At 63.2% G+C, this 12,229-nt stretch overlaps 1 protein-coding gene across 1 annotated transcript; it reads right to left on the bottom strand.

Annotated features, from left to right (window-relative positions):
- Positions 1-821: 821 nt before the first annotated feature.
- On the bottom strand, positions 822-9,638 carry SLC22A11 (solute carrier family 22 member 11; the record flags this gene model as incomplete). The annotated part of the gene is given in 8 exon segments (XM_081099291.1): positions 822-1,029; positions 1,875-1,983; positions 2,880-3,094; positions 4,262-4,377; positions 6,872-6,972; positions 6,975-6,994; positions 7,837-7,940; positions 9,246-9,638. Coding segments are annotated over 8 exon segments (1,266 nt in total).
- Between the last annotated feature and the right edge of the window lie 2,591 nt (positions 9,639-12,229).

Raw genomic sequence — 12,229 nt, 5'->3', positions numbered from 1 at the left:
GCTGTCACATGTAAGGCCGCCCGCGGGCACCGCTGTCACTGTCACTGTCACCTGGCCTGGCCCCTGCTCTGCCGAGGGCGCCCCATAACTGCCCTCGCCCCGACACCTCTGCGGAGTGCGGGGCCCGGCCCGGAGCTTTCGTACCGTTACTCATTTAAAGCCCAACACGACTCTGGGAGCGAGGCTGTGTTTCTGCTTTTTCACGCGCCTTTTACAAGTGAGGCGGCAGACACCTGCAGGGGTTCCGACTGTAAAGAGCGGAGGGACGTTCCCGCGTTTCTGGGCTCTCCATGAGGGGGCGCGATTTGTTCCTGGGGGGCCCGAGAGACCCACGCGCCTGCGGATCCGGATCCGTGGGCCTGGAATGCTCTGTGGGAACCCCCGCCCCCCCCCCCCCCCACCGCTGAGGCTGCCTCTCCATCAGTTTTGGGGGGAGGTTAGCCGCGGGCGGCCTGGCTGCAGAGCCGGCTCGGAACCATCCCGCGTTCCTGCCTACGGCCCTCGCTTCCTCTCTGTGTGAACGCCAGGGCGATGGCCGCTCCCTCCAGGGCTGTTGTCAGGACTAAACGGTTTCAGAAACACCAGCCTGGCGCCCTCTGTGCCGCTGCCCTGAGCGCGGTGTCGCCGATGACAAGCCCAGCCCAGGCCCTGCCCTGCCCCCCAGGACGGCTCCCTGACCCGCGGCCACCACATCTGCCCGCCCAGCGACAGTGCCGCGAGGGAGGCCCCGCCCACTCCCGGGAGGCCCGCCCAGCGACAGCGCCGAGAGGGAGGCCCCGCCCACTCCCGGGAGGCCCGCCCACTCCCGGGCCAGGGGTCACTCACTGGTTCTCCAGGTCCTGGATGGTGTCAGGCAGGGGGAGGCCCCGAGTCTCCGGGAGGAAGGGTAGGACAAAACTGGAAACGATGAGGATGACCCTGTAGATGAGGGGGGGCAGCAGGGGCAGAGCCTGGCGGGCCGTTATGATCAGGGGGCCCACCACAGTGCCCAGCCGCCCTGCCGACTGCAGGAAGCCGTCAGCCGTCATCCTGTGGGCAGAGGGCATGGCCCCAACCCTTGTCATAGCTGGCACTTTAGGGGGGATCTCACCAAAGGGGGGCATTTGGCTGGGCCAGGAGGTGCCAGGGGAGGAAAAACTGGGCTAAGGGTGTTGCCCTCCTCAAGGTCTCCCTTAATGTTGCCTCCTCCATGGAGCCCACCTAGGTTGTCCCTTCCAGCATCCTCTGGGCACTCTCTAGGGCAGGGCCCACTCCGTGCTGGTCCTAGGTGGTTGGGAGGCTTGCCTCGGGGCTCCTGCTAGGCCCTGCGTCCCAGCGTGTGCTTCTGTATAACATCGACAAGCTCCATCAATGCACATCCGAACGGAAGGATGGACAAGCGAGTATGCGAGCGCCAGGAGTGAGGGAACGCACTGGGCTGGGAGTCAGGGAACGGGGGCCACTCCTGCCGTCTATCGAGGAAGTCCTTGGATTGGAGTCCTTGAGCCTCAGTTTACCCAACTGCCCAACGTGGGGTGGTCTCACTTGGGACCACGGGTTTTCCGTGTCCCACGGAGGCTTGGTTCTGAGGGTAACTCTGCCGGGACAGGGAGGGGCAGGAGGAGGAGGAGGAGTCCCCACTGGGCCAGGGCAGCTCTTGGCTCCCTCACCAGGGCTCTGAGATTCTACCTGCACGGAGGGAAGGGCTGCTCTGAGGCCCTGGCTGAGGGTGGCCTTTGGGGGAAGGACTCTGGGCCGTGCGCTCAGCTCCATGTTGGCAGCCGGTCCCCTCTGCCCTCTGCCGGGTATCCCTGGATGCCCAGCCCTCCTTGCCCTCCCCACTGGCCCTCTGGGTGCCCCTTTCTCGCCCACCCCGGCCTGGCAGCCCTGCCCACCGCAGTGAGGTCGGGAAGAGCTCCAACTTGTAGACAGAGAAGCAGGTCAGGCACAGGCCGAGGCAGCCCTTCCCCAGGACGGCGAAGGCGACACGCAGGCCCTGCCAGTCTGGGAGAGGGAAGGGAGACGGGGTCTGCGGAGAGGGGCCCGGCCAGCCTGGAGGGAGGCTGGGCTCCTGACAGGCCTCCCTGGGCCGGAAGCGGGTCGCTGGCAGGGCCAGGCCGCCAGGGCCAGGCGGGACTCAGGGCAGGAGGACCTCGTGGCAGTGGCCAGGGGGCTACAAGGCGAGAACCCGGCCAGGTCTGGGATGGGGGAGCTGGCTGGCGGGTGGCCATGGCCGTGTGGGGCCTCTTGGCCCTGAGCGCCCTGGGCCCTTCCCGTAAGGGAGAGGGTCACGCGGGACCCAGGTACCCAGGATCCTTCTCACTGTCCCTCCGCCTGCCTGTGGGGCCCTGGGGTCACAGAGAACCACGGGAACAGCAGGTTCACGGGAGCCCAGGTCCAGGCTGCAGCCGCCCTGCCTCCCCGGGGCCTCCTGAGCAGAAGGGATGGGAGAGGCCTCCAGGCATCGTGCCTCCCGCAGGGAGTCAGACCGGGCGCGGCAGCCCCAGCTCGCTGCCTCCTGCTCCTGAGAGAGAACCACACACTTGGCACCTGTCCTGCCTCCTCCAGCAGCTTCACGCCCGTCCCGCCTCCGGGCCCTTCTTCCCCTGCAGCTCCCGCCTCCGGCCCGAGGCTGGTCCAGCCCTGGCCCCCGCTCTTGCCAGCCTGACTTCCCCGCTCTGACCGGCGATGTCTGTAGGGACACGGGCGGGCTGCTTGGGGACGGGATCCTGAGATAACATGGCAAAGGCTGCCACCGTGACAGACGGGCAGAGCTGGGGTGATGGGCCCAGCAACCTCGGGGCCGGGAGGGGAGGGCCAGCATGGTAAGTGCGGCCATGGGCAGGCAGCGAGGACCCAGGCGGTCAGCAGGCCGTCTTCTCCCGCTGCCCTGGCCTCACCTGGTGGGACCAGCACGTTGGCCAGGATGGAGAGGCCTCCCAGGGCCTGGGCGCTGGCCAGGACCACGCGGCGGCCGAAGGACCGGAGCAAGACGTTGCTGGCGGCACGGCCCAGGAAGTCCACGGCCCCGAAGAGGACCTGGAGGAGGAAGATGTCCCGCCCCAGGTTCTGCAGGTCGAAGACCAGCCCGTAGTAGGAGATCATGTGGGAGAAGCTGCAGGGCAAAGCCAGAGTCGGGGAGAGGCCCCAGCCTGCGCTGTGGACCCCGGAGGCTGCAGAGCGCCCGGGAGCGCCCGGAGGCCTGGAGGTGGGAAGGAGACCTGGATGGTCCCTCTAATCCAGTGATGGCGAACCTATGACACGCGTGTCAGAGGTGACACGCAAACTCATTTTTTGGTTGATTTTTCTTTGTTAAATGGCATTTAAATATATAAAATAAATATCAAAAACATAAATCTTTGTTTTACTATGGGTGCAAATATCAAAAAATTTCTATACATGACACGGCACCAGAGTTAAGTTAGGGTTTTTCAAAATGCTGACACGCCGAGCTCTAAAGGTTCGCCATCACTGCTAATCCGTCAGAAAGAAACGTGAACACACAAAAAGCCTGCGATCCAGCCTGTTCTAAGACGCAGCAAATGTTTGCCATCATAACCCAGACACCCGCATGTGGTCAAATACGGCATAAAATGGGCGTTTCGTAACCTTCCGTTTTATTTCAAGATGAGTCCCCATCGAATCCGACCCTCGCTTGTCAGCAAGCCCTCCTGGAAGTCACGTGAACGGCAATCGCTTCACTAAGGGGACTTCTCTTGGTCCCCAGCGCCCTTGGGAGCCAAGACAGGGGCTGGTGGGCGGGGCGGGGCTCCCTGCTCCACGGGGGCCCAGCAGGTGAACCTGGGAGAGGAGACGGCTGGGCCTTGGCTCCAGTGCCCCTGGTCACCTCAGGCAAGTTACTGCCGCTCTGGGCCGTCCCCTCCTGTTCGCTCTGGCCCGTCCCGTCCCCTCCTGTTCGTGGGGGTGTAAATGCACTTATCTCACAGGGTTGGCCCCAGGCACTCAGCCCGCTGGGGGTGAGTCCAATGCTGACAAGCAGGGGTCCGCTCCAGCCACCGGGGGCCGGGGCTCCCGCCTGCCCTGTGCTCTCAGCCTGACCCCGGCCTCCCCCCGAGCTGGCCTCTCGCGGAGCTGGCCTCCAGACGGACCACATCTCCACGCACTGCCTCTCTCCTGCCTGCCAGGACCCTGCCTCCTGGGGGGCTGCCTGTCCCAGCCAGAAACACACCCCAAGAGGCCTGCAGGGCCCCCCCCACACACAGCACTCCCTGCCCTCTGCAGCTCTGTGTCCCAGAGGGGAGGGGAGGGGAGGGTGGCGTACTTCACCACTAACAGACAGCAGCTTCTCCGGCGGAGAACGGGCACGCGGAACAGGTCCAGCAGCGACTGGCGGGCCTTCGCCGAGGCCACCTCCTCCTCCATGCTGGACATCAGCACCTCCGGGGAGAACAGGCCACCGTGAGGATTGGGGCGGTGGCTGGCCCCACCCCCATGCCCGGGAATGGTGTCGGAGTGATGGGGGAGCCTGGCCTTGACTGCGGAGGCTGGAGAGCCCTGGGGGTGAGGGGGATGGGGACAGGCAGCGTTTGCCCTGCCTTCTGGCTGAACTTCTTCTGCAGACCTGGCCACCCACTCAGAACCAAGGAGAGTCTGTGTCCCAGCTCTGGCTCTCTTGGCAGTTACTGCACCAAGCCCACCTTCCCTCTCATTCACCAAGGCTGGCATCGGGGCGTGCCAGCCACACGGGCTCCCTGTGCCCCAAGTGCCCATCCAGCCTCCTCTGGCACCTCTTTTTTTTAAAATTTTTTATTTTGTCAACATTTATTTGCTCTTCGGCCCCGCCCCTGCCTGGACCCGGACCCGCCCCCAGCCTGCCCTTCTCCTCCCCGCACCCCACTCAATCACCAGTCCCTTGTCTTCAATCCTCATCTCCACAGACAACTGGTCAACCCAATCACTCTAACTCACCACCAGAGACCAAGTCCGGGTTGGGCCATCTGGTCCACCCTGTCTCTCACAGTCCCCACCACCGCCAGAAACTAAGTCTGGGCCTGGTCCTCCTGCACCTCTGAGCCCTGCCTGCCCTGTGCTCAGTTCAGTCCTGCTCAGCTCTAGCCTGCCTCCTCCTAGAAGCCTTCCCTAATCCTCCTGCCCCAGGGCATTTTGCCTCCCCTCATCTTTGGCTGCACACCCTCCACACCTGCTTCCTTGAGAAGCTCCCTTCAAATAAGAGATCCTGTTTCCCCAATACATGGAGAAGCCCATGAGGTGAGTGTGCAATATATGTGGATTGAGGTGGTGAATAATGAGGTGGTGGTGATGTGGATATGTTGTTGATAATGGTTGTATTGTTATTGGTGGTGGTGGTGGTGGTGATAACAGTCGTGATGGTGGTGAAGGTAATAGTGATGGTGTTTTGTAGAGATGCTGATGGAGATGTCAGTCATGGTATTGGTGATGCTAGTGGTGATGAAGATTAAGTTGATAGTAGTGGTCTGGAGGTGACGATGGAGGTGGTGGAGGTGATGGTGGAGTGTGGGTAGTTGTAATGCTGTTGTGGATGGTGTTGATATTAGTGGTATTATTATTATTGGTGGTAGTGATGGTAGTTGTGTTTGAATAGAAATGATGATAGTGGTGGTGATGGTGGTGATGAGGATGATAATGATGGTGATGATGGTGACAACGGTGGTGATAGTGGTAGTGGTGGTGGTGACAATGGTGGTGATGGTGGTAGTGGTGGTGGTGATGGAGGTGGTGATGGTGGTGATGGTGGTGGTGGTGGTGATGATGGAGGTGGTGGTGGTGATGGTGGTGGTGGTGGTGGAGGTGATGGTGATGGTGGTGATGGTGGTGGTGGTGATAGAAATGGTGAAGGTGACAGTAATGGTGGTGATGGTGGTGGTGATGATGAAGGTGATGGTGATGGTGGTGGTGGTGGTGGTGGTGATGGAGGTGATGGTGATGGTGGTGATAGAAACGGTGAAGGTGAGAGTAATGGTGGTGATGGTGGTGGTGATGATGGTGGTGGTGGTGGTGGTGGTGGTGGTGGTGATGGTGATGATGATAGAGACGGTGAAGGTGACAGTAATGGTGGTGGTGGTGATGGTGGTGGTGATGGTGGTGATGGTGGTGGTGGTGATAGAAACGGTGAAGGTGAGAGTAATGGTGGTGGTGGTGATGGTGGTGGTGGTGGTGGTGGTGGTGGTGATGGTGATGATGATAGAGACGGTGAAGGTGACAGTAATGGTGGTGGTGGTGATGGTGGTGGTGATGGTGGTGGTGGTGGTGGTGGTGGTGGTGGTGGTGATGATGGTGATGGTGGTGGTGATGATGGAGGTGATGGTGATGGTGGTGATGGTGGTGGTGATGATGGAGGTGGTGGTGGTGATGGTGGTGATGGAGGTGATGGTGGTGGTGATGGTGATGATGATAGAGACGGAGGAGACAGTAATGGTGGCGATGCTGGTGGTGTGTAGAGGTGGTGATGGTATGGGGGTGTTGGTGGCGGTGGTGTGGTGTGTAGAGGTGGTGATGGTGGTGGGGTTGGTGGCGGTGGTGTGGTGTGTAGAGGTGGTGATGGTGGGGGTGTTGATGGCGGTGGTGTGGTGTGTAGAGGTGGTGATGGTGGTGGGGTTGGTGGCGGTGGTGTGGTGTGTAGAGGTGGTGATGGTGGTGGGGTTGGTGGCGGTGGTGTGGTGTGTAGAGGTGGTGATGGTGGTGGGGTTGGTGGCGGTGGTGTGGTGTGTAGAGGTGGTGATGGTGGGGGTGTTGATGGCGGTGGTGTGGTGTGTAGAGGTGGTGATGGTGGTGGGGTTGGTGGCGGTGGCGTGGTGTGGGTGGTGGTGAAGTTGGTGGTAATGCTGATAAGACCTGGTGGGTGCCCTCCCCAGCCACGCCCCTCACTCAGTCACCCACAGCAGCATCTCACCTCTATGGTCAGGGCCTTCTTGGCTTCCCGGTGGCCGTTTATCCTGGCCGCCGTTTTGAGTTCCTGAAGCGCTCGCTCTGGTTTGCCCGTGCTAATGAGCAGCGTGCGGACTTGGGCAGCCACCTGTTAAAGAGTGGGCGCTGCTGGGTTTCTGCTTCTTTCACGCAGGCCGGGCACTGCCCAGTCAGGGGGCGGCAGGCCCTCCCACTGCCATGGGCATGCGGAGACGGCAGCCACGTCTCCAGTGCTAATGCCAGGCCAGGCGGCGCAGTCCCTGATGGTTTCAGATGAGCCCTGACGCCTGGCCACCTCTCCCCCAGGCCCATTCCATCTGGCTTCCTGGCTGCCGGGATCCTGCCCATCTGAGCACTGGGCACGGCCAGCACACAGGCTGCCGGGCCTGGGGGATCCTGGGCCATTTCTTTCTTTCTTCTTTTTCTGGGGCATTTCCATGGCAGAAAGCGTACGTCATGCTGAATTTAAAAGCAAGCAAGCAAACAAACAAAAAACACACAGCACATGTTGAAAACATCCCCGTCAGAAGAGAATGGTTTTATACGTGAGTCAGCTTCCTCCCGGCGTCAGGGCAGATGGGCAGGGAGAGGGTCTCCCTGGGGAAGGGGCAGAGCCTTCCCAGCCGACAGGCTCTCGGCCCCGTTTGCAGTCAGCCTGCCCGGGTGCAGGCCGGCCCTGGCACTCACATGTGTGGCCTCGGGCAGGTCTCTGGACCGCGCTCTGGGGCCTCGGCCCCTCATTGGTGTTACCAACAGCACCCAGGACGCCCCTCAGTGCGACCGGGGGTGGGGGGGCTGCCGAGTTAGTGTAATTATGGGCTGTCTTCCTTGTTGTGCACACACATGCACACACTCACGTGCACACACGCACGCACCCGCATGCACGCACACGCATGCACGCACACGCACACTCCATGCTCACTCCCCAGCAGCAGGAGGAGGAGGACTCACCAGCAGGAGAGGAGGCCCCAGGCCAGGGCGCCCAGCAGGTTCCCGGCCATGAAGACAGCCTGGCCCACGGGCTTCAGGCCCTGGCGGCCGCACGCCAGGCCCCACTGGAAGGGAAGGAGATGTGCCAGCCGCTCGGGGCGAGGATGAGCAGAGTCGGGTGGCAAGGGAGGCCCAGCCGGGAGTTCCCAGCCAGGACCGCCTGCTCAGCCCGGGTCCCGCGGGTCCGGCCGCCCACCCTGGGGCCCCCCATCCCTGGGGCCGGGTGAAGAGGTGGCCGGTGTGCGGGCCGCCGGCCTCACTCTGCTCGCAGCCACCGCGTGGCACAATGTGCCAGGGCCTCGCATCTGAGTGGGGAGGCCCCTCGGAGTGGACGGTGTGAGCCTGGGGGTTAAGCCCAGCTCAGTGCTGGCTGGGACGGGGCGGGGCGGGTGAGCTCCTGCACCTCAGAGCCTATTCCTCGTCCGGAAATGGGGCTACAGCTGCTTCTCACAGGCTGTGCCTCCAGCCCAGGGCGGGCACCCACCCCTGACCTCTGACCCCTGCCCCGCCCCTCCCGGTCAGTCCTTTATAGGAGCATGACAGCTGAGCTCCTGTCTTTCTCTGGGGTGACGGGGTGACGGCCGCAGGAGCCCCGTCCCTGAGGGGCATGGTCCCCCTGCAAAGTGACCTCTGGAAAACGCAGTCAGGCCGCAGCACTGCCTGCCCAGAGCCTCAGTGACGTCCCCCCCCCCCCCCCCGTGGCTCCCCCACGTGGCTCCGCCCTCCCGCTCAGGGAGCAGCACCCTCCTGCTCCCTCAAGGCCCCCACGGCTCCAACTCAGACCTCGGCCTGGACCAGGCTGCCCCACCTCCACGTGGCTGATTCCTCCCCTTGCAACCCAGGTCTCACCTCCCATGTCCCCTCTTCAGAGAGGCCTTCCCACCTGCCTGTCCCTTCCCCCGCACCGGGCCTGCCTGTCTCCTTGGTGCTCACTCACGACACGGAGGCGGGACAGGAGAGGGACCGGGAACCAGGTTCCGGCCCCCAGGACGCTTTCGCTGTGTGTCCTGGGGCAGGTCACTACGCCTCTCTGTGCTTCTGTTCGGTCCTCTATTCAATGGGGAAATAATGCGCCCAGCCCGTGAGAGCACAGTGAGGGTGTGCGGCAGGGAGAGCATTGGAACAGTGCCTGCCCGTCACAGGCGGAAGGTGAGGTTTGCTCCGCGGTTATTAAGGGTTTAAATGTCGACTGATTCTGAATCCGCCAACAGAAGGTACGATCCCAAGGCTCCTGTTGGGCCTGTGGCCCTGGCCGCACATCAGAATCGGCCGCGAGCAAGTTGAGGGAGTGGCATATTCTTTCACTGCAGGTGGCCGGCCGGCCCTGGGAGGCCGGAAGGAGGAAAGCTACTGGGGGGCGGGGGGCTTACCTCGGCCACGACGGTGGAGGTGAAGGTGCTGCGGTCGTAGACCCAGCCGTCCACGCACGGCTCCGTGGCAGCCTCGCTCCCGTTGGTGGCCGTGGCGTTGGGCGCCAGGAGCTGCCACTGTGGGTGGCGGAAGCGGCGACACTGCTGGGGCTCCTGGTTGGGGCCCCGTGGGATGGAAATGAGCAGAAGGGCCTCCCGCGTGAGGTTCGCGGGGGCCTCAGAGCTGCTGTCCAGCATGTGGGCCCAGCAGCGGTGGCCCGGGGTGGCCGCCGAGAAGTTGTCCAGGAGCATGTGGGAGGGCAGGAAGACGGAGGCAAGGAGGAGGGGGAGCACCTGCAGGGTCTGGAAGAGGCCCACGCCCCCAGCTCGCTCCAGGAGCTCCGAGAACGCCATGGCCAGGGCGGCCGGCGCCCCGGCAGCTCTCCTGGGGGCGGGAGTCAGGGGGCCCGAGTGTCCGGCCTGCTGCCCGGAACCACCGGCGAGCACCGGCCCCCGGGCCCGGGTCTGCCTCGACCACCTCTCCGCACAGTCGAGTCCGGCCCGAGGTGACCCCGATGGCGTTACCCCGTTTCCAGGAGAGACCGCACGGATGCCCACTCTCCGCAGAGCGGACACTGAGCCGGGCTGCCTGGGCGCCTGGCTCTCCAGCCCGGAGTGAAAGGTCAGGCCGATTTTTAAAAGATAATAAGATGCGACGCCTGGTGTTACTGAGTTACCTCGTGGAGGCATCTCCACCGGCGCTGCCTCTGTTAAAGATCAACCTCCACGCGGCTCCTGGGGGAGAAAGTGCTCGGCAGCCCCGCGGGCGGCTCCGCGTGTTCCTGAATCTTAAACTCGCAGGGCCCTCCGCATGTGGCCCCTTAAATCAGGAAACGTCGGCCTAACCTTCACCATTTCAGGCCATTGCCAAAGCACGGGGGGAGGCCCAGGCAGGGCCCTCCTGGCTGGACTCGGGGGAGGCAGGTGGGGGGGGGGGGTCGGAGCTGGAGGAGGGCCCGCCCTGGCCCAGTCTCTCCTTACCTGTTGCCGCCTGCCAGGCAGCACTGGGAGCCCAGCTCGCAGGCCGCACTATTTTGGGACGCTTCTATTTTGAGGTTCAGGTTGCCTTAATTAGATTGTAAGCTTGGGGGGGTGGGGGGGCCATGGCTACAAGTTCCTGGCGTCCCGTGGAAGCCCCTCTGTGGGACCTGGAGCGGCCGGCGTGCGGGCCGGGCAGGAGTAAACACGCCCCCTGGGCCCAGCGTCTCAGGCCGCCCGTGTGGTGGGTGTGAGGAGGCGTGAGGCCAGCCTGGGCCCCGCTTCTCGGGGGCTGCTGTGTGCTCACATCCTGCCTCCACCCGCACTCACTGCAGCCAGGAGAACACCGGCTCAGAGAGGGCAGGCAGCTCGCCCACGGTCACACAGCCGAGTCAGGGTTCAAACCAGACTCTGAGGCCTGAGCCGCCCCAGCCAGTTTGGCTTCGAGGCTACAGCGTCGATCCACGGACGGAAGGGTCCCAGGTTTGATTCTGGTCAAGGGCATGCGCCTCCGTGGCAGGCTCGATTCTCGGCCCTGGTGGGGGAGGGCGTGCGGAGGCAACCAGTCGGTGTGTCTCTCACGCCGATGTGTCTGTCTCTCCCTCTCCCTTCCACTCTCTCCAAAAGTCAATGGAAACAAAGATCCTCGGGTGAGGACGAACAAAATGGACAAGGAAAATAAAGCCCGCTCTCGCCGATGCCCCGGGCCAGCTGCTGGGTGGCCTCGCGCCTGTCCCGGGCCAGACCTCGGCCTAAGGCTGGAATTCGGGGTCCTGGTCAGACGAGGGCCGGCCAGGAGCCCGGATGTGAGAGGAATCGGCGGTCAGTCCCGAGGGCGGCCGAGTGCTGGGCGGGGACCCTGAGCTCCCAGAACCTCCCCGGGGACGCAGGGAACTCGGCCAAATGGCATCAGCCAGGAAGCCGAGGGGTCGGGTGCCAGGCCCCAACGTCGCAGCGGGGCTGCTTCCTCACTCTGCTCTCCAGGCAGGAATTCACTGTACATTTTAAAATAGCAAATAGCTAGACCCGGGGAGAGAAGCCACTCACACTAAAGCACCGGAGGCCATCGGGCTTAGCCCAGACCTTCACCGGGCAGAGCTGTGCTTGAGGCGGGTGCACACACCCCTCCCAGGTGGGCGGGCGGGCCATCCTCTGAGCGGACGCCCCCCCTACCCCCTGCTGGCCAGGGCCCTGGCCTGGGGAAGGACACGCCTGGTGTTGCTGTTTCACACCTGCGCCCAGACCAGCGACCACAGGAGTTTCCGGGGCCCAGGAATCTGCATCCGCCACAAGCCCCAGGCGGTCCTGCTGCCCTGGGCCCCAGCCTTCCTGGCAGAACTGCTGGGCTAGAGGAGGCCGCTGGGTCCACGGCGGCGGGAGAACCCTCTACCCTTCTCCTCCCCGTGCTTTAAACAGGTTCCTCCTCCTGCCCTTTGCCGGCCGTGGGCGCCCTCGGCGTTGCTTCCTGCAGGGAGTCACGCCTCCCGGGCTTGACAGAAGGCTCCAGGAATTTCCAGCCGGCTCTCTGTGTCCAGGCCAAGGAGTTTTTTATGGGTATTTTCTGTTTTTTTTCTGGAGCCGCTGGGGGCAGGGCTTCCTACAGCCGCTGCGCCACCTGGTGGTCACAGCCGGGACTGCAGCATTTCCAGCATCGGCATCGGCTCATCCTTGCTTAGGCGCCCATCCCCCAAGGTTCCCAGGCCCCCAGGGGGAGAAGAGGCTTAAGGGGGGGGTGGGGGGGTGGGAGACAGGCAGCCTTAGACAATAGCCGCCAAGTCCTCCAAGTGTCTCGTCAAATTAATTGTTGTAAATTGAACCCTTGGTTCTCATTGAACCATAATTGCCATTGGGGTTGATTTTCCCAGCCAAGGGCTCCATCAATTAAAGCCAAGGCCAAGCCCAGCTGCCAAACGACCTTCGACAGTTCACCTCCCTCCTGAGACTCCAAGCTCCTCAGCTCTCCGTGG

Source organism: Myotis nattereri, assembly GCF_964212035.1.
Source record: "Myotis nattereri genome assembly, chromosome: 9".
Taxonomy (NCBI): domain Eukaryota; kingdom Metazoa; phylum Chordata; class Mammalia; order Chiroptera; family Vespertilionidae; genus Myotis; species Myotis nattereri.
Note: the sequence above shows the minus strand (reverse complement) of the source record. Positions and strands in the feature narration are given on the sequence as shown.